General features: G+C 44.0%; 1 protein-coding gene across 4 annotated transcripts in view; it reads left to right on the plus strand.

Annotated features, from left to right (window-relative positions):
* The window catches only part of MTA1 (metastasis associated 1), a 555,902-nt gene that overhangs the window by 501,790 nt on the left and 29,443 nt on the right, over positions 1-24,669 (plus strand). For 2 of the 4 annotated variants that reach the window (XM_069208851.1, XM_069208853.1), the window contains exon 18: positions 17,941-17,972. The exons of the other annotated variants lie outside the window; for them this stretch is intronic. In XM_069208851.1, coding sequence (XP_069064952.1) covers positions 17,941-17,972 — 32 coding nt within the window. The remainder of the gene's footprint in view (positions 1-17,940; positions 17,973-24,669) is intronic. 4 annotated transcript variants of the gene reach the window in all.

Consider the following 24,669-nt stretch of genomic DNA (forward strand, 5'->3'; position numbering starts at 1 on the left):
TAGCCCTCTAAATTTTCAAGAGCATTTGACTTTCTAATCTAGGGCGGCATCCCTATACATATTTGGCTAACTTGTCCTGCATGTAACTCAGAACAGTGCCTTGGACACATTTGAATACTAAGCAGAATAGCTGGAAAGTGCTGCATTTGTTGACGCATAACCAATGATGGGACATCTGGTTAGTCCTAATACTGTACGATCTTTCCGCATCAACCTTGAGCCATGTTTTGAATGAACTACAATTGTTCTATGATGTGTTAATTCCATGTAGGGGAGTGCCTGATTACATTTATTCGAGCAAAAGAAAAGGAGTGAGAATCGCTGAACCGGTGTGGGCATCAAAACTGTGACTAAGGTCATAATACCCCAATATTTGTTTTGCTCAAGTAAGCAAGAAAGCCATACCATTCAGGGGGTCTGAGGACATTCTCAAAGTTAGAAGTCTGATTTAATTCTGTGCAAACAATGTCTGTTTTTCCCTATTTAGTAATGGCATTCATCCATTGCACAAAATTGTTCAGACAGCCTTTTAAGTTGGAACAATCAGGCTATCGACATGCATATAAATATGTTCTGGTATAAGAGTTAAATTAGATAATTGAAAATAGTGGACTAAGGATAATATTAAGCAGCAGAGGGGGCTAATGTGGGCCCTTGGAGAAGGCCCCACTTTAAAACCTAGAAAAGGGCCAGTTTTTATCCATTAGATATGACCTTGTAAGAAGGATCTGAATCACCTAGCCTCATCCGATGCCAGCTTTGGACTCCTCTTAACTCTTCGACGAGTTTAAAGGAATTTTCAAAGTAGAGAACTGTATGCATAAAGGCAAATAGCTGCTTAAAATGACGCTGCTTGTTTGTACCAACTGTGTCAAACATTCTTGTAGGAAGCTGTCTCTTTATATAGTGTACCAAAATGAGGTATTTTGTGCAAAGAGTCCAGAGGTTCCCTTATAAGTGGACAGTGGCTTGCTCTAGCAATCCCAAGCTGCTCTCTTATGGGGGTAGTGTGGTCGAGCAGCCTTAGGCTTATCAGAGAGGGGTGTTAGACATCTGCAGTAAGGACACAGTCAATAAATGACACATATGACTCAAAGGAAATCCGAACTATTTTACAAAAATACATAGTATCTTTAAATACCTTTAGGCACCAGAACGAAAAAGATCAGGTAAGTACGTTTCTCAATAGAAATTCTTACAGTTTTGAAGTCGACAGTGCAGTTTTCTGAAGCTGCAATGCTAACCTATGGAGGAAAAACAAATATGGCAAAAAGGGACTCAGCAGAACAGGACCAATCTTCCAGACTTAAAGTGAGTATGGGCCAGGGTCCTAGGCCACACCAACAGATCACCTTGGGTGGCACTGGGGTGGCTGGGTGCAGTTTAGCTCCAGGTGCCCTGTTGAAGTCACTGGGGATAGGCCGGGTCAGAAAAGTACTGCATGTAGGGAATGGGGAGCCAGTCTGGGTGAACCAGCAAGAGGGTTCAAGATTTGCAATGCTCACGGACGTGGGGACACCGTCAGTACTCCTGGGGTAGGGCAGCTGGGTGCAAGGGTGTCCTTATGCGTTGGGTGTCTGTCAACAGAGCAGTCACAGTAGAGGGGGCCTGCAGAAAGATGCTACAGGTGTGGATTGGGGGTCCAGTTTGAACAAAACAAGTGGCCTCAAGTCTCATGAGGCTGGGGGAAAGGAGGGACACCCTTGGTCCTCTTCTCCTCTGTCCAGGGCTGCTGGGTATAGAAGTGTCCTGAGGCTTTGGGTCTTTGTCTCCAGGTCACTCGCAGTTGAGGGGAGCCTGCACAAAGAGGCTGCAGGTGTCGTCAGGAAGGTCACAGTGAGGAGACCAAAGGTGGACTTCGTTGCTGGATGGGCTAGGGACAATACTGACACTGTTGGCCCACTTTTACTCAGGCTAGGGGACATGGGTGCAGTGGTGCTTTCTGGTGTCAGGTTTTGGCAGTCCGAAACCCTCTCAGTTCTTCTGATGTGCCTGAAAGATGCATGGAAGCATCTCTGCTACTCCACAGGAGTTCCTGGTGCACAGTAGTGAAGGGTGGTAGTTCTCCTGGGCTTTTGGAGGCACAAGCAGCAGCAAGACGAGGCATCTTTTTCACAATTGTTGAAGTCAGCAGGCAGGCTGGCAGGTTTGGCTCAGTCAGTCACTGGTCTCAATTCTTGGCTTTTGTTTCTCTGGAGTGTCCTTTCTTCAGGTCAGCAGGATCTGATTTTTCTAGTGCCAGGGAGTCCCCTAAATACTGAATTTAGGGGAGTGTAGAGCAGTAGCTAATGGACTACTTAATCCTGGGGTCACCCTGCCCCCTATATGACCACTTCCTGTGGACATAACCCTGTCCCAGAATTCTAGTTCTGCTATCACCAAAATGGAAGACTTTGACATTTTGTGTCGACATAAGGCAGCTCACCTTAGGTTTGGAACTGACCTGAGATTGACATGTCTTCATGACTACTAATTTTCTCACCTGTCCTGGTGCCAAATGGGCCTTGGGCAGGGGGGTCGGCATCTCCCTTCTGATGGAACCCAGATCTGCATACCAAGGGTGGCTCCCCTGCCTTGGAATGCATATTTTCAGGACATCCTGTTGCGAAGGGTGTGTTAACATCCCCCTCCAGAGCAGGCTTTATTCCTGACTGCCCAAGAGCAAAGGCTCTCACCCTTGGGGGTCAGAAATGTGTCTGTTGGTGGCAGGCTAGTGGAAACTAGTCAGTCAGTATAAAAACTGTGGATAGGTTTTCTGGGGGTACCTTTAAGGTATGTGAGATGTTTGACACCAAACATCCCTATTTTCAGTGAAAGCATCATGTAGCTGGGTAACTCACATTGACCAGTGTCCAGGACGTGTATTTAAAATGGCTTCTCTGTTCACTTACTATGTTTATGCCTATGCCCTCACATGTACTGTTATGCTCCCTGCCTCAGGGCTGTAAGGCCTGCTGTAGGGGTGACTTACAAATATTACAGGCAGTGTTAGGGGACATGTGCCATGTTGTGTTTTCACTTTTTGGAGTACTTTGTCATGCAGCTTGATTTGGTATTCAGGGTCCTGTAGAGTGGCACAAGCTATATTGCAGCTTTTGGGGGACAATTTTTAGTACCCCTCCCCTAACTACCAGAGGCACCATTTACTAGGGATTTACAGAGCTGCTAAAAGCCTGGCCACTTGGGGATCAAGTGACCAGGTGTTGGGGAACAAACACTGGTATTTGGCACCTGGTTAGCAGGAACCCAGTGCACTTCGGTCAAAGTTGTATTAAAAACGGGCAAAAAGGGAGACTGCTGCAACCAAAACCCAGTTTCCTACAGTGACCATGTAAAAAAAGGACACTTTCCTACAAACCTCACCCAAATAAATGTAGACTGGTGAACTCACCTTAGAAAGGTATGTCACCAAATGTTTAGTTTGATAGACAAAACTTGATTATCCACGGTTTATACAAGGACCGTCTTGGAATAACCATGGTGTAAGTTTTTTTTTAAACTGTTTGAACAGGGAAGTCTCAGAATGACTGGTATTGTACTGATTCAAATGGCTTATCATAATATATGATTTTTCTTTTCTTTTGGTGTGTGAGCTTGCTACATATATAACAATTATAAAATGGCTGAGGTATTTCATTAAAACATAATCAACTGAACCCAAATGTGCCTTGTCACAACAGTCCTAGAATTGTTTTGATATTTTATAGTTCATAGTCTTGTTTCAAATGAGAAAGTATTCAACATCTTCTTGAACATAAGGTTTTCATGAAGATGACATTTTTATTCCATTTCTCGAGATTTGTTTTTTTTTGCATAAAAAAAGATGCAGCCAACTTATTTCATTCTTCTCACAGAATGTCTTCAGGGCTAATTATGCCAGTGCCAGTTGATTGATCCACTGCTGTTTGAGCGTATTGTGTGTGAGATCGACCATCAGTTGTCATCTGTATGAATTCAGAAATGAGAGAAACTTCAACTCGCTCAATATTGTAATTTTATTGAGCCAACAATTATTGACATGTTGGGAATTGTAGGGCCACAGTTGAAACAGTGGAAGATAGTCTTCAACTCTGTGTAGTGATTTTGAGTGGAAAATTAAACTGTGACTACAAGCTTAATGTGATAGAAATGTGTATCTTTACATAGTTGATAAGGTCATTAATCTACTCACTGTTTGATATATACTTTGTATGTTCTGTGGTTGCCTTGCTGAAGACTTATTATTCAGTCAATTGATAAAAATAAAAAATGTATTGTACTTCTGTCCTGCGGAAGGAAAAACTTTTAGTCCAATATATCAAGCTTTCATTGTTCCTTTGGTCCACATTCATTATGTGAGCTGTTTACAACTTTTACTGTTTGAGAAATACTGTGTATGAATTTGTTTTTAATCCATTTTATTGTGTTTTGTCATTTGTTACATTAATGTTTCTGTCCTTTAACTTTTAATCTGTCTGCGGTGTAAGTGATTAAAGCTAATTTGCTTCTAAATTCTCTTGCGCCTTTGGCTTGCGGGTAAAGTCGGACACCACAATAGTCAATAGTCTCTTGATGGTTTGATCAAGTACTGCCCCATTAGATAGCATTCAGGGAGACCCAGAGTACATCAGCACACTTGAATTGTAAAAGAAGTAGCCCCCGCCCCCCCAGTTGACAGTTGCAGCTCCGATCTGAAGATCGAGAACTTGCCTCTGGCACAGCCTGTTGTGATTAGAGACTTGCGCCCTTTCGCCGCCACTAGCACGTCCTGCAAATCCATAAATATCGTCCTGCTGCCCTGGAGCCTCAGAGACTGGCTGCCAGGCCACAACTAACCTCAGGCCATGGTCGGCACCGATGACCACCTTCGGACATAACACCAAGTTTTGGCTCAGAGCCAAAGACCCTGTCCAGGCCAGCACACTCAACACTGACCTGCCATTTAGAGCGGACACTTTGGGCATCGAAAACACCCTGGGAGCTGAAAACCTCAGCACTGACATTGAAGACCGTCCTCAGTTTGGGCACTGTTGAACCAGACCGCCACAAGCTGCAAGAGAAGAACAACCCCAGGCTGAAACATTTTGTCATCCACTCCCATAAGGAAAGGACCCTTACCTGTACCCTGCCTGTTCCTCTATTCCGGACAACTCCTCCTCCTCCTACCGTGAACTGATTGGTAGCACTGCCTCCTTCCACAAGACTGATCCTTTGAGGTGGACTTTATTTTTGAGACCCTCTCCTCCACTCACAGCTCCGACCAGTACATCTTTCATGACCCTGTCTGCACCAGGGTCATCACATGTAGGGTAGACAAAAATACAAGGCTTCCCCTACTGAGCCTCGTATTTGCATAAGTTCTCGTCCGACTCTCTAGTGGTCACCACCACACGTAAGAGAGCTAACTCTCAAGTTACTGGTGATGCCCCTCCTCCAGATAAGGAGAGTAAATGGATAGATGCTGCTGGTAAGAGAGTAGCTGCACAATCAGGCAGCCATTGGCGGATTGCAAATTCCATTGGGCTGCTGTCTAGGTATGATCGTGCCTGTTGGGATGAGATGGAGGCACTCCTTCAACATCTCCCAAGGAGACAGAAAAAGTGGCTGAGGTAGTCTCTGAGAGAACGCAGATCTCCAATACCACCGTCTGCTGCACACTTGGTGCAAGATATATTGCTGATAGGGGGTTTACTCCATTGTCCTTATGCGTAGCATGCCTGGCTCCGTCTCTCGGGCTTCAAGAGGGAAGCCCAACAAATCTTGCTCAACCTGCTTTTTGATGGCCAACATTTATTCGGACTACAGAATGACCAGATGTGGGACACAACAAAGAAAGATACAGAGATGGTGAAAGCAATGGGAGACCTGGGACATGTACTCCTCGTGAGCCCTTTGGCTGCATGCCCTACCATGGAAGCTCAAAGACCACCTCCCCAGAGGGCCTCACCCTCATACCAACAAGTACAACAGTCCTCTCCCATAGGCTACTTTAGACGGTCCTTTAGAGGGAACAACTCAAAAGGCAGGAGTAAGGGTGACATACCCAAAGGAGCTGCATCCACTACTAGGCCCTGACTTGCCTCTCATCCCCTATATCATATAACACCTGTCGAGGTCCCTCCAAAGGTTCTTTCCCACTTGGTGGAATGTTACCTCTGACCAGTGGGTGTTAGATATTATCCAACATGGTTATTGCTTGGAGTTCACTCCCAAGCTTCCCACCATTCCACCTCGCAAACACAAACTTGCCGCCGAACATCATAAGCTACTCAGCGAAGAGGTCCAGACGCTCCTTCTTGAAAGGGCTTTAGAACGGATCCCTCACCACGAGCAGAGCAGGGGAGTATATGCTGTGTACTTTCTCATTCCCAAAAAAGTCACTTCCCTTCCACTTATTCTGGACCTCAGGCCCCTGAACAAATACATTCTTTCAGAGCATTTCCTGATGGTTATTCTTCAGGATGTCATCCTACTGCTACAACAAGGTTACTTCATGGGTGCTCTGGACCTGAAGGACACTTATTTCCACATACCAATCAATCAGATACATGGCCAGTATCTCAATATTGTAGTCCGCAAAAGGCATTGCCCGTTCAAGGTGCTCCCCATCGAGGTCACCACTGCACCCATGGTGTTCACCAAGTTCCTTGCAGTAGTGGCTGCTCATCTGTGCATACAAGGCATCCATGTCTTTCCCTATCTGGCTTGTCTTGAGTGCTACGCATCTAAACTGACCCAAACACACACAGCTCACAATAAACCTCCTTAACCAGCTACGGTTTACCATCAACACTACAAAATCCCACCTCCAACCCCTCAAGATACCCCACTATATGGGGGCAATGCCCATCTTAGAGGTGAGTATGGCTTATTCAAATGCCTTTTCTTAACCCAGTTCTGCAGATGCCTTCATTACTGGATGGGGTGCTCACTTACAGGATCGAACTGTCCAAGGCCAGTGAGAACCTGGACACCAGGGTCTTTGCATCAATTACATAGAACTGCTTGCTTGAAAACTTTCTTACCCTAATTGATTGGCAAAGTGGTCTTCATCAAGGTGTACAACATGACAGCCATGTATTATCTTCAAAAGCAAGGGGACACCAGATCTCCCCAGCTCTCTTGCCTAGCCCAGAGCATTTGGTGGTGGGGGTCTGACACAAGCTTCATTTTTTAGTGGAGTACCTTCCAGGAGTAGACAACGACTTTGCTGACCTCCTCAGCAGGATGCAGCAACAAGACCATGAGTGGAAACTTCACCCGCAAGTCCTCCTCCAGTACATCCACCGTTGGGTACTCCTGGAAATAGACCTCTTCACCATGGCAGAAATTGCCAAGTGCCTAAGCTTCGCCTCAAAGTTCCCACATCCACAGTCCAGGGGCAATACACAATGAATGAGTTGGGTATATCTGCCTACTCTTTTCCTCCTCGCCTACTATTTCCATATGTGGTTCGGAGACATCAGCAGACATCTCTCACCTTCATCCTGGGGGCTCCCACCTGGGGATGGCCCACCATGCTTTGCCACCTTCCTTGAATTCTGTGCTTCTGCACAAGATGCTCCAAAACAGGCCGGACTTTCCAACAAAGAACTATGGGGAAAACAGACACTTGGATCCCAGAGCTCTCAATCTTGTGATCTAGTTCCTGAAGTACTGGAACTTGGGTACATTAATCTTCCTCCCGTATGCAGAAGCATTCTTAATGAAACGCATAGGCCTGCTGCTAGTGCTTGTAATGTTGCTAGTGGAAGAGTTTGGTCTAGAATCGTCATTCAAAATACAGACTCTTTAGCAGCCAAATTGCAAGATATTGTCTTTTATCTGCTTCTTTTTTAAACTTGTGGGTTAGCTTTCATATCCATATGACTACAGCTACCTGCAGTGGCCTCCTACCTTCAGACCAGGCAACGCATTTCCTTGTTCAGAATTCCAGTCATTAAAGCTTTTATGTAGGGTTTCAAAAGAGTCATTCCTCCTCCGGCCCCACCAGCTCCAACATGGATCCTCATCCTTGTATTGAAAAGAATCAACGCCCCTCCATTCCACTCCTGTCCCCTTCAGTTTCACTCTTGGTAGGTAGTATTTCTGTTTGCCATCGTTTCACATAGGTGTGTCAGTGAGCTTCAGGCCCTAACCTTGGAAGAACCTTTCTTCCAGATACACAGGGGTAGGGTTGTCCTCCACACCAACAGCAGATTTCTTCCTATAGTGGTCTCAGTTCCACCTTAATCAATCCATAGAACTTCCTGGGTTTTGTTCCTCAACCTCATTTTCAGAATGAGCTCTCCATACTTTGGACATTAAACGAGCCCTCCTGTACTATATTGACCAAGCTAAACTGCTGGACCTGGCCCTTTTTCCAGGGTCATCCCTAAATGTTTTCCCTTCCTCCTGTTCTTCTGACCTCTTTTCGTTGGCTCTAGGACTCTAGGCACTTTATCACTGCTGATCAGTGCTAAAGTGCGTGTGCTCTCCCGTCTAAACTTGGTATGATTGGGTTACACCTGATTAGCTTATTTAATTTACCTGTAAATTTGTTGTAAAGTGGTATACCACGTGCCCAGGGCCTGTAAATTAAATGCTACTAGTGGGCCTGCAGTGCAGATTGTGCCACCCACAGACGTAGCTTTTCTAACATGTCTCAGGTCTGCCACTGCCGGTCCTGTGTGTGCAGTTTACTGCCACACTGACTTGGCAAGGCAAACTACTTGCCAAGGCCTAAACTCCCTTTTTGCTACACCTAAATCACCCCTAAGGTAGGTCCTAGATAGTCCTATGGGCAGGGTGCTGTGAATGTAAAAGGTAGAACATATAGCTTTATGTACTACATGTCCTATTAGTACTAGCAAACAGCCTATTTAGTTTCTCACTACTGCGAGTGTCGATCTTCTCATAGGATTGCATTGGAAATGCCCTTGCCTATATCTAAGCGGTATTTTCTGATCTATGAGGAGTAGCATGGGTATGTTTAGTATGTTTGGAATGGTAGTGATAAATCCTGCTTATTGGTGTAGGTGGAATTTTTATTACCATTGTAAAAATACCACTTTTAGAAAGTGGGCATTTCTCTGTGCTTGTGACTTGTGCTTTGCAGCCTGACTCCAATCCAGGTCTGGGGCAGAGTGACAGCTCCACTTAGTGCATACTTTCCAGGCAGCCATCACACAGGAGGGGCTGGGTGTGACCGGAGAGACATCTGCATACTGATAGCCTTCCTGGGCTTAGGAGAGGAAGAGGTCGTTCACGCCTTATATGTGAATAGGCTGTGTCCTGCCCTCACACAATGGACTGATTACCCCCTACTGATATCTTGAGACAGGGCTGGGGTGAAAGGTGTTGTGCTTCACTTTAAAGGGCTCTTTTGAAGTTACCCCTGAACAAAGGCATTTCTGAATGTGGGTAGAGGGGCTGTAGCCCCTTGATGATTTGAGAGCACTTTTGGAACTGGGACCGAACCTCTGCCAGAGGGACTGCTGGACTGCACAAAGAACTCATCTGGACTGCTCTTCTGTTTTTTGCCCTGCTACCTGGTGTCTACTGGGTGGCCCAAAGGAATCATCTGGATTGTTTTTCTGATTGTTGCCCTGCGGCCAGCCTGTTCCCTGACTTGGCCCCAGTTGAGACATTGAAGGACACTATATGGACTGGACACTAGATGCTGCTGGAAGGACTCACCAGGAGCCGCCTTGGGACTGCCCTGCTGTGTGTCGACTTGTGACCTGCTATGTCACTAGAAGGACAGCCACTGCTTTCATCGGGACCTTTGTGCTAGCCTGCTTGCCGGAGTCTGCAGCCTTGTGCCCCCACAGCTGTCTCCAGGGGCTGGGTGGTGTACCCTCCTTCCCCTCCTGTTCGCTGATCTATAGAGCGGGGGAAGCGCTGTATCCATTGGCTGTAGCACGTGAAGAGTGTCACAGACACAAGCACGCCATGAGCGCTGTGTCGTGATGTGGCATAGTGCAGGGAGAGTACCTCATTTATATTGATTTGTGCAGCACATGAGGAGCGCTGCATCTGACCTGGGCAGCTCATAAAGAGTTTCATTTTGGTCTGCTACGGGTGCAAGGAGCATCCCCGTGTCACTGAGGTTGTGTTACCCCCAAGAAGTAGGAGAAGCAAAGAGGAGCCCGCTGGCAGCCTCTTGTAAAAGCAAGGACTAGTGAGCTTCCTGTAGATGAGCTCCTACTTCTGCGTGATCACCACCACGGACCGAGCCACACTCTGAGCGTGTCACCTGAAGAAGGCAGGGCTGTTGTGCTACTTTGGAAACAGGTGTCTCTCCATAGAGGAGGCAGCCTTCTAGCAGAGCAGCCTGGATCCAGCGGCAGTCGCTCCAGGGACTTGTGGGCCGCCACCTTGTGAAGTAAGATACTTGGGGCAACGGAAGAGGTCTCCCCGCCTGCTAAGACAGCACAGGATCTTCCTTTGTTCGCCATGTCGGGAGAATTGTGATTTGCGTTCCTTGCTGGTCAGTGAGGTCCCAAGGGGGACGTGGGGGCTTTCTTCGCCATTTCCCTCACTGGATGCAACAAGGAGACCTCGACAGAGGCCAATCCTGCGGGGAGGGATTACCGCCCGTGGTTAATACATTTCCCCTAAGAAGTGTGCAGGAGCTCTGCACCATCAGTTCGAAAGCGACATTCTTTGAATAAGTTACATTTTATTACGTTGCTCACGTGTGTGTGTGCTGCATTTTCTTTTCTCTGTTATGACCTGAGGCTGTTTTCTATGTCATGTTTACCGTATTGGAGGGACATATTCATGCTTTCACTGTCTACCTGATATGCCGTGGGAGGGTAGGATGTACTTATGATGTATGCAATACGAGGATGTTTCATTCTATGTGCATTCATGGTAGTAATGATGACCTGACAACTGCTTGTGTAGCAAAGTCTTATTGATTTTATGCCATTTTTGTTCTAATGTTTTGTGCAATACAGTGTATTTTTTATATAACTTGTTGTGGAGTTTTCTTTGTGATGTATTTATTGCGTCATTGGATTGTGTGTGTTGTGCAAACGCTTTACGCATTTCCTCTAGGATAATCCTGACTGTTTGTGCCAAGCTACCCAGGGGATGAGCAGGGGTTATCTTAGGTGTGTAACACTCTTGTGCTGACTAGAGTGGCGATTCCTGCCTGACTGAGGTGCCTACCGTAGCCAACTAGGAACCCCATTTTTCAGATAAACCCTTTAGAAGGATACAACAGCTCTCTTTTTGTTGCTTTCTCCAAGCCTCATCTTCAGAAATGACCTCCCAGTCCTCAAGTGAGTGTTCCTCCTAAAGACGTTGCGCTGTTACATGTCTTTCGGAAGGCAGTATTGGCTATTTGAGCCCCCTCTGAAATATGTTCAGCAACCATAGAGGTGGTAGCTGTGCCTGCAACATCAACAGATGTCCTTGCAGAGTCACTGCCTCCAGTGTCGACTCCTCAGTTGAGGCTGGCTTCTACTTTGCCTGTTAAGACTTCAAAGTTGGCTTCAGCTCCGATGTCTGCTTTGGTCTTTTATTCCACTGCTTTCAGCGCTGTTAACGCAATGCTAGAAACATGTTTAGCGACATTGATTCCTTCTCCTTCACCTACTTCTGTGGAACAGATGGATTCTAATCTTGAAATGACAGGTAAAAGACTGCATTTTATATTGGAAATTCTGCTCATCATTAGATGCCGTAGTCATAGCAGGAATGTTTTTAAAGAATTCAGAAATCATTTGGTTCAAACTTTGAAGATTTACATTTTCCAAATAGATCTTTTAGGCGAAAGTTGTAAGATGATGATAGTGAGGGGTGGTGTATAGTCTTATGTATGTTAGTTGATATTCAAAATGTCGGTAGTCTCAATACAGATCAGGGAGGCTCATTGCTTTTCACTTAAAATTTGACTGATAAACAGGTAGTGGATGCCATCATTCCATTAATCGAGGCTTCTAATGACCATATTAGAGTAAACAGTCAACCCTGGTTGTTTCCAAGTCACATTACATAAATATTGACGTGTATCTCCTTAAGCGCAAAAAGGAGGCCATTCCCACTATACAAACGACACAAGCATTTGGATTCTTTGGACAAGGTTTTTGTGTCATGCATTTTGGTCTCGATGTCTTCCTATTCTTCATGTTTATTTGCACAATGCAATCAGTGCTTAAGTTGTTAAAAAAAAAAAAAAAATTGCCACGGCCCAAAGGTTTGTTCAAAAACCACCTCATGCCTCTTTAATCCACCACCAGACACTCCCGGTCTCTCACTTTTGCAGGTTCTTTTTCATCTGCGCTTTCACTTTGTTGCTCTTGTTCAGCCTCTCTCTTTCTCTTTGTGTTTCTATGTGTCTTGTAAGTGATCAAAGTTTGGGGAAAAGTAAGTTCCAGTCCCCAAAAAAATCAGTGTCGGTGGACCCCGCATGCAAGCACCGGCTCGAATTAAACACAGGTTACAATCGGAATTTGTGGAAGTAGCTTCATTAATAGCTGATGTGTTGCTAAAAGAGTGTAGACCGCCCCTTCATGATCTGTTTCAAGAAGCCACAGCTGCTTCCACACAATCCATGCAAAAAGGATTAAATACTGTGGATGACGTTGCTGGATCTGTGGGCTCCAGACGTGTCGCCAAAGGTTGTTTGGGGAGGAGGTAGACTCCTCCCTTGAGGAGTTTAGTCGTGTGACGGATCATGCTTTGGAGCTGTCATTTGTAAAGGGGTTGGAAGATACATTTCCTCCAACTCCTTTCATTATGTCTGTGTGTTTTGAATTTGGCAGTTACTTTTCTCTTGAACCATCTGCTTGAACCCCTGGACTCTCGTCCATTCAATTTCCTAAGTTGGAGGATGACTTTGTTGTTGGTCATGACTTCAGCAGAGTTAGTGAGTTGTTACTATTTTCTCTAAAAATAGGGTGATTCCAAAAAAAAGCTGCTTTAGTGATTTCAGCCTATCAGACTGTAGCTGCAGGTTCATTTTCACCTACCTCCGCCTTTGAAAGATAAAGAGCAGTGGTGCAGGCTAGTTCCAAGAAGAGTGATCAATTGTTAAATTCAGAGCTAGCTCTGGTTCATTGCCAGGGGCGTCCTTGTTTTCAGAGGTAAACTTTGGTGTCTTAGATGGCATGTACTTGAGTGACTTCCTGGAGTCTGCAGAGAGCTACAAGTGCACCCAAAGATGGGTAATGTCTATACAAATAGCCAGCTGTTTAATGTGTTGGTTTAAGCGCTTTTATTAAGTGAACAGGGTACTACCTCAGCCTATCCACTCGTGGCTATTTACAAGAGAGCTCAGAGTCAGACAAGTGCCTGGCGTTGTTGGTAGATTTCAGATGTTTGTTTGCTACCCAAGTCAATGGTGCCTATTTCATGATCTTCGAGATTTTGAACGTATTCCATCGGGATTTGAACCGTGCTACGATTCTAGTTACTTTGAAAGTTAAGTTGACAGTCCATACAGATAAGGTGAGTTTGTCCTTCTCAGCCATAACTCAAAGCTTGAGCTGCAGCTATAAGTCAAACGGCATCCAAATGTTTGTGATGGCCAATATGTTTTATTCTTGTCCTTGAAACTAATGAGGAGCGTACAGTGCCAAGAGGCGAGTTACCACACCAATTTTTTTTCTCTCACTCATAGTAAACATAGACGAATTTGTTACGAACATTTCTTGTTAACTTATGAAATAAAAAGACTGATACAATATTTGTTTCTTAATTTAGATGCATCGCTTCATATTGTGCGAGTTGAGAAAAACAAAAGTATATGCTGTTGAACGTTTGATACCTTCCGCCCTCGAAAGTCAATTATCCATCTTCAGAATTTGAAGGCACATCACGTTTTATGTTCTGGCAGTCAGCCAGAACCCATCAAAGAGCATGTGGTACAGCTGCCTTTACTGCAGTAGGATTTCACTCATTAGCTCTCTATCCCTCACTGCGTCTTGTAATCCTTGATCTAGCATTGCCATGGCAACACTCTCTGATGTCACCAGTAGCTCATTGTGTTCTCTGTTCCGGCTCTTGGTGTGAACACATGAAACTGCATCCTCTTAATACCACCTTCTTATTGAGGTGTTTTCTTCATACAGACCCACTGAAGACGGCTGCTGCAGTTAAGAGGCTCACGTTGCACACGTGCATTACTGGTTTGCCTTTACTTCAACAGAGGTGTTTCCGAAACCAAAATTGCATCATGATTAGGATAGACGTGTTAATTATTTCACCTTATTGGAAATTGCGTTATCACGGTGAATTGCAAATTACAACCCGTAAAAAGCACACAAATGAGTATAGTATATTGCAGCATTCTGGAGCACAGCGTTAAACATACCAGTTCATGTGTGGGCGTTCTTGTAGATTAAAAATCACTTAATTGTTTACATGTGCATGGCTCTCGGGGTTCTAGTGGCGCTCGTCCTCCAGCGTCACGATTTGTCATGTCTCCGATCATATTTAGCTCCTAAACCCTCTTGGTAAAAAGAAGCGGCGGTTGGAGAAGGAGTTTTTAAACGTGGAGCTATGTGGATCGCTGTCGAGCCTCCGCCCAGCCTGTTCAGAAGATGCAAGTGGGCAAACTATGCAGGGTTAAACGATTACAATACGCGTGTATGCTTATATTCAGTATCTAGCTCAGTGCCGTGATGACTTTGAATTACAGAGTGGAAGGAGGGGCCGGGGATGTTTGCTGAGGAAGGTAGGGGCGGAACTGACAACTGTATCTAGGCTTAACGGTAAAGTCCTCTGTTGCCTCCTTGGATCGATGCGGTTATAAACATTGAGACGGTACTCACGACTTGTTGGGTACGGTCTGTAGGTTGCGTTGATAACACGCCCCCCTACATCCAAGTTCCCAGGTCTTGATGGAGGGCTGGTGGGTTTGAGTCTACAACTAGTACATTTGTGGAATTCTTGAATTTCCGTCCGGGGGCCGAGAGTTGGGGCACAGTCAATTATCTGTGTAGCTCCAAGTTCCTACACAGACTGTTTTCTGCTCAGAAGCGCGCCTGCATACATCAGTTTCGAGGAGTCTGTGAAACAGTTCGGGTTTTGCCTTAAAGCTTCCCAGATCTTAACGTCCAAAGTGCTGCTTAAGTGCTCCAGTCATCGCGTCGAGCTCGGTTGCAGGGTGGGCATGTGAAAGTGATTCCCAGCAGCTGCTTGCTGTGTGATATTCGAGTAACTTGTTTTGGACTGTCCCAGTTTGCATTCAACCTCGTACAAGTAAACCCTTATTGACATGTTTTTGGCACTTAAGATTCAAGTTTATACACACATTGCATCGCACCCGTTTTTCCATCTTAGACACTTATATGGAGCAGCGTTGGTTTATGTTTTTCATAGTTTTAATGACATCTTTTTGTAACTGTATTTGTGTTTTTAACACAGCGAACGTGTATTTCGACAACACTGAGATGAAATAACTTTATACTATATATGTAAAACAAAAACGACACTTTATACCTCGCTTAAGCCAACCATGCCTGTAAACCGTGTTTAGCAGCCTATCGGTGTTTTGGGGGAGGCTGAGCTAGGCATTGAAAGGTTTAATTGGTTTACATAGCGAACACCAATAAAGAAATGGGGTGTTGTTACCAGAAATGGGGTGCTATTTCTCAAAATAAATGGTAGCTGTTTAATCGACTTGCAGTGGCTGGAATGCGGAGTCTAACCTGTCGGGACTGGGTGTGTTCTAGATTGCAGTGGTCACTTACCTCTGCAGTACCAAATGTGAGATCAGAAAGCTGTTTTGGTGAAGACCTCTTAACCGCGCCTCTGTTCTACGAGTGTGGCCTAACCTGGGAACTCTGGGAAATGACTCCTCTCCTTGTACGAGTATAAACCCACTGCCAGCTTAATATCAAAGCACTCTACGTTGTGCAAGGACAAGAAACGTCTGTCACTTCGCTTCTTCTATGAAAACCTCGCAGAAAGATGAGTCCTAACTAATGCCTTGTTAGTCTTTCGTCGAATTAACCTTTTACTGCTTCTCGTGCATTCTTCTGACGAGTCTCTTCCCTCGTCGATGTCTGCAGCACTCCTATCCCGAGCTAAGATGGCGGTGCTGTTTTACTTACTGCTATTGACGCACAAATGTATGTGAACTGGAGGCACCCTGGATCCTAAAGGTGTGTCCGGCAAATCTCGAGCTTACCTACCCACAAGGCAGATCACCACCGAGCTGCTATCTTCTCCATTTTCTTTATGCTTTTTAAAATGAATTAAAATGTTAGCCTTTAAATTGTGTTTTCATTCTCATTATTTGCACCTAAGTGTCAGTGGCCGAAAGTATACAGTTACTATTCTGATCTCTGATAACATCCTCTGCTCAAGGCCTAGATTATTTCTCGTTTGAGTGGACCAGATGACTCTCTTCTTCACATAAAGGACTTACCTGTTCAGCTTCCTGTCAAGGATACTCCCAACGATGGGCATAAGGCTCTCAGTTCTGTAACTACAATCAGTGGATTGCTAAATCCTTGTTTATCTCCTCCACCATCGAATGGAACACCATTCTGGCCTCTTAGGATGTATTAAAGTGCATCATTCCATATAAAAAGTGACCGAAGTTTCTTTTATGCTGCCCAAATCTCCCACTCTTATTAATGCCTACTACAATATTCTTTCCAGATTCATCACCTTGCAGAGGATTGTCGTAAATAGAGAGGGGAATGAGTTCTGGAATTATGTCCTGCCTAAAATATAGCCAGAAGTGGACTCCCGTACAAGTCTCCATGCTGAAAAAATCGGATCAATGTCTTTATACACAGTGTATGATTTATCCCACACGTGGAATTAATAATTACAGATATTTCAATGCACGTCAGACTAGCTAACAAGTTGCTCATCTACTATCATAGAAACAATTGAACCACCTCTTTAGGGTCATGTCAAGTTGTGTTTAAGTGATAAAACAGTACAGTAAGGAGCATTTGCTTGTTCACGGATGGGCACCATTCACGTGCCCGGTGCACCTCTGAAAAGGCCACACTTCACCCTTCCTCCTCTTCAAATTCTGTACCGCAGATCTCTGTTCTTAGGAAATCTGGCATATGTGATTGCTCCAACCATAAGGAAGTAATTCCTTTGTGAACTGCATACATATGAGTCTCCAGTGTAGCTTCCAAAGGACCAGATCCAGGTCAGATTTCATTATAACATTTACAGTTTATCTTGCGTGATTATTCTGAAAATCTGGGATTGATCTGGCCCTCCTGCACCCATGCTGGTTATGTATGGTCTAGCAGTTTTAAAGAATGGATGGAATGGAATATCTAGTATGCATTATCTCCAATTTTGGGAATATTATTAGGTTCTCTGTTTTTCAAGAGTCCAAAGACAACCCTCTTTTAGGGATAAGTTTGACTGGAAAATGCTGCTGTCGGCTCATTGACCATTATTTCTCTTATGCCGGTCCCCCTTTTTCCTATGTCCCCTCTCATGATAGTCTGACTGTAGCAAGTACTCTCGTGCCGACACCTTGCAGAATGCAACACCATGCATTTAAAATAGATGCATTCGAAATAGCTGCAAGAAAAGGTATAGCTGGTACAAAACATTAAGACAGATTTGAGGAAAGTATGTGTTTTAGGTGTGAGGTTCAGTTTAATTGTCTGTATTGTGAGTATGGCTTTGAAAACAGTTAATCTGAAACACGTCGCCTCGTTGAAACAGGTGACCTTGTCTCGAGAATGAAGGGTGAGCTAGCCATTCGAAGCAATGTCTAATGCTGAATGCACTCACAGCAGACAACTGAGTTGCTTTGCCTGGTTCTAGGTTTTATTTACTTTTGTAAGATGAAGTTAATAGCTAAATAGTTGTGGCTCAATCTTGTTATATAAATACCAAGGGTTTTCAAATTGCTTGCATAGGAAAGAAAGCTATTACTTACAAACACGTGTTTGGGGCGGGGGGCTTTTTTGTATTTTTCTGTCTTGGAACAAAAAAAAATGGTGTCTTACGAGATCTATTCTCTTTCATGTTTGTTAGGTATGCCTAACCACGGACAAACCAGACAAATGGTAAGAGAATGTTCATTAAAAAATAAAAATAGAACGTCTCTAGAAAGAGCTCCCTTTTAAAAGTTTAGTACATGATAATGCCCTGTCCTTTCATGTTTGAAACTTGTATTTCGTTTTAAAATGGACAGCGTCCTGCCTTGAGCTGTTCTGCCTAGAGCCGAAGGGCAGGGCAGGACTGGAAGAGAAGGGGGGAATTAATGGTCGTGTCAGAACTCCACTGTAGCTGTTGTCTTTTAGAGGTCTGTCCGCTCATGCATTGTATGGAATAATGCAAAATGACAACTAAAATTGAATGTGACTCTATTTAATGCAAGGATCTATAAGCCGGTTACATCAAATGCGATAACATTCCTGGTAAAGTGTGGTAAAGTAAGACAGCTGTACAAATGCCACCATGTTTGTTACTGAGATTATCACATAGTAAGGTATTGCAGAGCAGTGCAATACAATTAGGTAAATGCTGGCCAAGTGGGTTGTTACCAAGTGGCAGTTTTTTTAGCACTGCTTTAGTAGCTAGTATTTTCATAAGAAAGAATTTGCTTTTTAAACTCGGCTTTTAAAAGCAGAGATGTTGACACCTAACGAAGGCTGACTGGCTGTTTTTTTTATTTCTCATTATCAGAAGTTTCATTTACACACTGCAAAGATAGCCACTGTTAATTACGATCACTTCCTCATACCTCCTGATTGTGGAGAGTAGGTTTCGCCTCTGGACCTATGGCAAGCGAGTGCGTTCTCATAAAAGCATTTAGGCTTCTTGTATGAAGCAATGTTTTATGAAGAAGATATTAAATATGGCCTTTTGTGAATATGTTGGTTGTTCAGTGGTGGGGTCTTTGACAGAGAAATGTGTCCCTTCTTCCTTACAATTTGCAATTGAGAAGTTTCATGTGTGGGCCGGGGGACTTTAAGTTTTGTATTGGGTGATGTAAATTTTCAAGGTGCGGGTGTAAGCCTGTCAGGCATTCTTACGTGGTTCATAAAGTTACGAAGTGAAGTCTGCACCGAAGGGAAACCAGTGGAGAGTTCTTAAACAAAGGACCCCTGTGATCACTTTTTAGAACAGTGCATTGCTCATTTCCTGTGTTTTGCACATTTTGCAGAGGTTCAGTTTGTATTTCCGTAAGTCATGGTTAGAGGGCATACGCGTAGCCTGGATTGATGCTACACATGGTGTCAACCAGAAGGGTATCAGTTTTGTAAGTAGGATGAAGATGCCCGTGACCACATCACTTCTGTGGGAGGGTATTCTTTGATTTCCAAAGCTACTGAGAGATTTAGGAATTAGAGTGTAAGAGATGTATGAGGGTCTGTACATGTGGCAGGAATTGAGAAGGATGACCTCCGGGTTACTGCCATTCAGCTTGATTCTCCTATGGCTCATTCATTCCTTAGATGTTTTGGGCATATTTACAGGGCCTTAGGTTTGGTTATGGATCTCTTCACAGTCATCATGTGGTCATGAGAGGGATAATGAGCCTGAACTTAGGCAGCTATGTGACTGAAATTGCGTAAATATTCATCAGGTAGTGGAGACTCCTTGGGTTTGATGCATGTGTCCTCCAGCACAAGGTTTATTGTTATTGTAGCATTACGAGTTGAACTAATCCAGAGTTTCTCCAGCTCCCTGCTGAGCTGTTTGCTTCATTTGAAGCAGGGGTGTTTTAAAGAAACTTGTGATAGGCTGGCAAATGAGTGATTAGGAGTATTGTCCCACAAAGCAACCAAACCATTTCCCATGCTTGCTTTGAGGCAGACTCGCTTTTGATTGGTAGGTTTACATAAGCATCTGGAATGGGGCCGCTACCACGTCTCAGAATTTTAGTGCCACGTGTGGTTGATGGGATGGGGCGGGCATATTAAGGCAGAGATATGTTTTTTTGTCTGAGATGAGTGATTGCATTGGAAATGTGCTCGGTCTTTTATTTTATTCGAGACAGGACTGGGTGATTGCCTGCCAGTGTTTCTGTCATGTATAATTGTTTTCAGATTTAGCCCCTTTCCTCTCTCTCTTCTACCCTTTTCCGTAGCCTCCCTTTTTTGTTTTTTGCCCATATCAATACCCTCTAGGCATTTTTAAACTCGCGTGGACCTATTTTGTTCCTAGAGATAGTTGACCTGTTAGTCATTATTTTCTAAGCTAATTTTAGACTATTGAAAGTTGCCTCCCTCCCAACTCGACATCACCTCATGGTTTGCAGAGTTTCACCCTTGCTGGCCAATTTCTTTGTAATGTTTATATTTCTGTTTGGATGGGGGGCTGAAGGGAACATTTTTCAAATCAAACATAATTATTATACCTCTTAAATCATTTTTAATGGGGTGCCCCTTGATGTGATGGGTTGGTATACATTTTTACATTTCAATCTCTGGTAGCCTATAGACATTTCGATCCTTGAAAATCTGCTTACACTGGAATGCCTGTTTGAAATGTGGACAATGAAACTGGAGTTAGTCATCTGGGGATATTTCACTAGCGGTTTGTACCTTAGGCAAAGTTGTTACATGTTGTTTATACCTCACTGGTTAGTTCAGTGATTTTCTGGTTCGTGATACCCCTTTGTTAATATTATTCTCTTCTTTGAGTGATCATAAAAGAATGCCTTGTTTCTTCTTTTTGTGCTGTTGCCTGTCTTGTTCCAGATGAATTTATTCCCTGGGTAAAGGAGCCACAATCGGTGCAATCCTCTTACGTATAGTACGAACCCCAGCATACCCACCAATATTGTATGCCTAGTTATACCGTGGAATCACTGCTTTCTTCCATCATGCCTCTTCTCGACAACAGAACTGAAGTGACTATTTTAATGATGGTGTCTTAAAATGGGGCTCAATTGGAAGTTACTTTATTCAAATCAGAGAGCCCCTCGCAGTGACCTCTGCCAATAAGTTCAATAAGTTTGGTTTCGGGCACTGCCCCTGCTGTTGCACGTTTTCTCTTAAGCATCTGTCCTCCCGTTTTCCTCTGTTTTGAGAAATGAGAAGTAAGACAGAGCGGAGAAAAGAGTCATGTTGCTCCTTTTACTGCAAGGTTCATAAGGCATACTCCATTTAAAAGAAGGCCCCGCTGAGGTCGCTGAAGGGACTCCTGATCGTAACAATTTAATTGCTGAATTGTCCTTTTAAATTTGAACTATTTAAGCTGACTTTATAAAGAGAGGGCTCATTACACAGTATTTTTTCCACAGCAAACTTTCTAGGCCACTTTACTAAACTGCATGTAGCTCTAGTTATTATTCAACTTGTATCAAGGGTACAAGACAGGCTCACGATTTCAGTTCCACAGTACGTATTGGAGCACGGCTTGTACTGACTTTGAAGTGACCTATTTTTTTCATTAGCATTATAGCTTACAAGAGCCAGTGGTGTTTTAGACGGCCATTGTTGCCGGAGCTTTCCCACGACGGGACTGTGGTGCAGGTTTATTGCAGAAGAAACTATTTTTTACAAGTCTTGTTGTTATGAAAACTAGGATATGCTGCAGTCCTCTGAACGACGGGCTATAAATGATAATTCCTGGTTATTATCTCACCAGACTGTGGAACACTTGCAGTTTTAGTATTTGGAAATGATTCTTGTGAAGAGTTTCAAGCAGTGACCACAATTGCTGCCTGGTTGTTGCTCAAAACAGGCTTTACCTTTTGATTTGGGTGGGTGGGTAGGGATTAACAGAGCACTGACATTTGGGACCGATGCGTGACAACTTAGGTTTCAAAAGCATATTTATCACTTTTCTGCTCTCTCATTTCCACCTATCCTTCCGCGGTCTTCCACTTGGAAGACGTCAATATATAAAAGCTGCATTGCCATGCTTACAAGGTGTGCTGCAGTACACCACAAAGTAGGCATCATGCACCAAACTGTGGAAAAGGGAAGCACTAGGCTGAAGACTGCATAGAAAGCATATTATTGTTTGTCATTGGTGAAATGAATAATGCAGGCATTCAGCCTTGACTTAACAGTGCACTTCGAAATCCCAATTACCTTGGGTGTCATATAAAGGGCGTTATACATAAACGGGCATAAGTGGTAGTAGGACATAATGTGGCATTAAGATTTCCTGGAGTTTATCAGCAGTGAACCAAGTTCTTTGGAAAGCTAGAAAATGTTCCTAGACTCAATCTTATTTTCATGGGATGTTGACAGCAACATTATAGGCATGGCTTTTGTGACTTATGATATGAAAGATTACCAGTAACTCGTTGTAATCTTTTATGTTAATACATGGTCTTTAACAACTTTGTTAGGGTTAATAACCGAATCATAATATTACCTTTAAGAATTGGTCACAACACGGAGAAATGCCTTCCTTCCATCAGTTATTTTGAAAAACAAATAAGGCTCCAGCATTTTCTGAGAACCTGTAATGCTATGAATGACAGAACATTCATACGTCTGTACGTCTAGGGAGTACATATAATCCACAAACCATCATAAGCAGATGTTTCTGGGATGAACATGTACAAAACATAGTCCACGTATGCTGCTGTAGCCACATCCAGTCACTCATCAAAGGATAGAGGTGATCATCAAAGGATGCACTTTGCAAATAAACCAAATGGGTTGACACGTCTATTGCAAGTTCTTTGAGCATCACATGTGACACATGTACTTGCAACCTTTTGCTATGAACTAGCTCCCCACTTCCCCAACCTCTAAAGAAGGCACATCATCTCGAAATGAATGTCCTGGGTTATCAGGCCCCCTTATCAGTAGAATATAGTTATTTCCATAGTGACATCTCCAGTCATTATGCTGATGGTCTAGTCAAAATGTAATTTATTTTTCAGGACTGATTTTCCCCACAAGGTTACTTAATTACAGTAGTGTTTTAAATGAAGAAACATACTCTTTTGCAATTCCATTTGAATAGTTGCAAGGTCCTTAGGAAGCCCCATTTCAGATGGATACTTCTAACTACAAATTCCTCTTATATTGAATATTCCCTGGGGGCTTGACTGGGTCTGGAAATTTTTCAGCTATACCTCTGCATGCCCTTAGGTGGTGTCGTGAGGCACTGCGCGGTCAATCCGATTTGTATAGGATGTACGGAACAGCATATCGGCGCCACTCACGCTCGCTGATATCAGTTCCTTCCTTTCTGCTTCACAAGATGCCGATCCAGGGCTACCTCATGTCTCTTCACTAGACTCCTATCTTCTCAAATTGTTTAAAAATCCAGTGTGAAAGGGAAAATGTCAACCCTCAAGAATGTGGTTTAAACCTTGGAGTGACTGTTGCAAGCAAATACCTGTGACAGATAATCATCAGATTTGTCTGTGGTGCCTGGGGTCGAAAGACGGCTCCAAGGACTGCAGTAACTGCGCCTTGACGTATCCCAGAGCAGTACGGAACTGTGAGGCAAGGCACTACATCGCCAAGCATTGAAAAACGCAATTCTGTGACCAGTTGAAGAGAGAGTTATTTTCATGCTCCCATAGCCTTTCCAGTGAATAATGGTCACCTCGGTCAAAGTCTTCAGGAAAAAACAAAGTCGATGTGGGAGTCTGCCCCTTCTCACCACTTTGAACTCCAAAAAAAGGCATGAGTGTGTCAATATGGCTCTCAGTAGTGCTTCAGAAGCGTCTCCACGTTATAGCTGATTTCAACCTTTCTCCCTAATCAACCCAAATTTCCAGATCCGTCTGAGACGCTGCTGCAAATTGAACAATAGCATGAAGATATGCTAAGGTTCTTTGGCATATTATGGGCTCCCTCTGGTGTCTGGTGCGGCTACGGACCCGAAGGAACTCCACTAGTAGGAACCGCTGTGGCTGCTGCACCAACTTCATTGCCGACTCTGATCCTGGTGCCATAACCTTGCCAGACCATGAAGCCTAGAGGCCAGCTGACGAAGTGCACCCTATTGTGCTTTCCAAGTGAGCACCACTTCAACCTCAATCCAGGGCTTACCCCGATCCGCCGCCTTTAAGAGTCCATTAAAAGCCAATACTCTGCCCTTCACTCAAGGAAGGACTCAAACTCTGCATACTTTGTCTGAAGCACATTCTGATAATGACTCTGAAGATGGTGGGGATAAATGTGCCCAACCATACACAGATAACTGCTATGAGGATATTCAGGACTCCAATGGTCTGGACACTGCACCAAACACTGGGCTAATTTTGTCACAGGAAAAAAGTGCCTCCTTAGTAATGGTCATGTGAAGGGTGGCCAATGTTGACCTCCAGTAGCCAACTATGGAGTTGAAGACTAATGTCCCTATGGGCAAACAAATATTGAGCCCCTGCTTCTATTTACTGAAGTCCTAATAGACACCCTTCTCAGGGTTTGAGCAAAACCCTAATTCAGACCTACATTGAACACCACTGTCCAACCCCAGGTGATCTAGACTTTGACTTTGCACACCAGGTCAGACAAGCTAGTCTTCCAGGCCTCAACAAGCAAGCTTGACCCCAATGCTTTTCTTACCAGTTCTCCAGACTGAGTCAAAGTGAATCAAAACCTTTGAGAAGAGCATGTTTTCTTCAACACACAATGACACTACATTCTGTTAATTCCAGCTGCCTCTTAGGGCATTATACTCATGCCCATTGGGACTATATCACACAAGTTTATCTGGTGTCCCCGACGACTTGCATCTTGTCCTCACTCAGGCTATCCAGCATAGCTGTGATACAGCTAAATTTACCACCAGCTGTGGATTGGACACCACAGATTATCCAGACAGGACTAT

The sequence above is a fragment of the Pleurodeles waltl genome, chromosome 9 (genome assembly GCF_031143425.1).
Source record: "Pleurodeles waltl isolate 20211129_DDA chromosome 9, aPleWal1.hap1.20221129, whole genome shotgun sequence".
NCBI classification, from domain to species: domain Eukaryota; kingdom Metazoa; phylum Chordata; class Amphibia; order Caudata; family Salamandridae; genus Pleurodeles; species Pleurodeles waltl.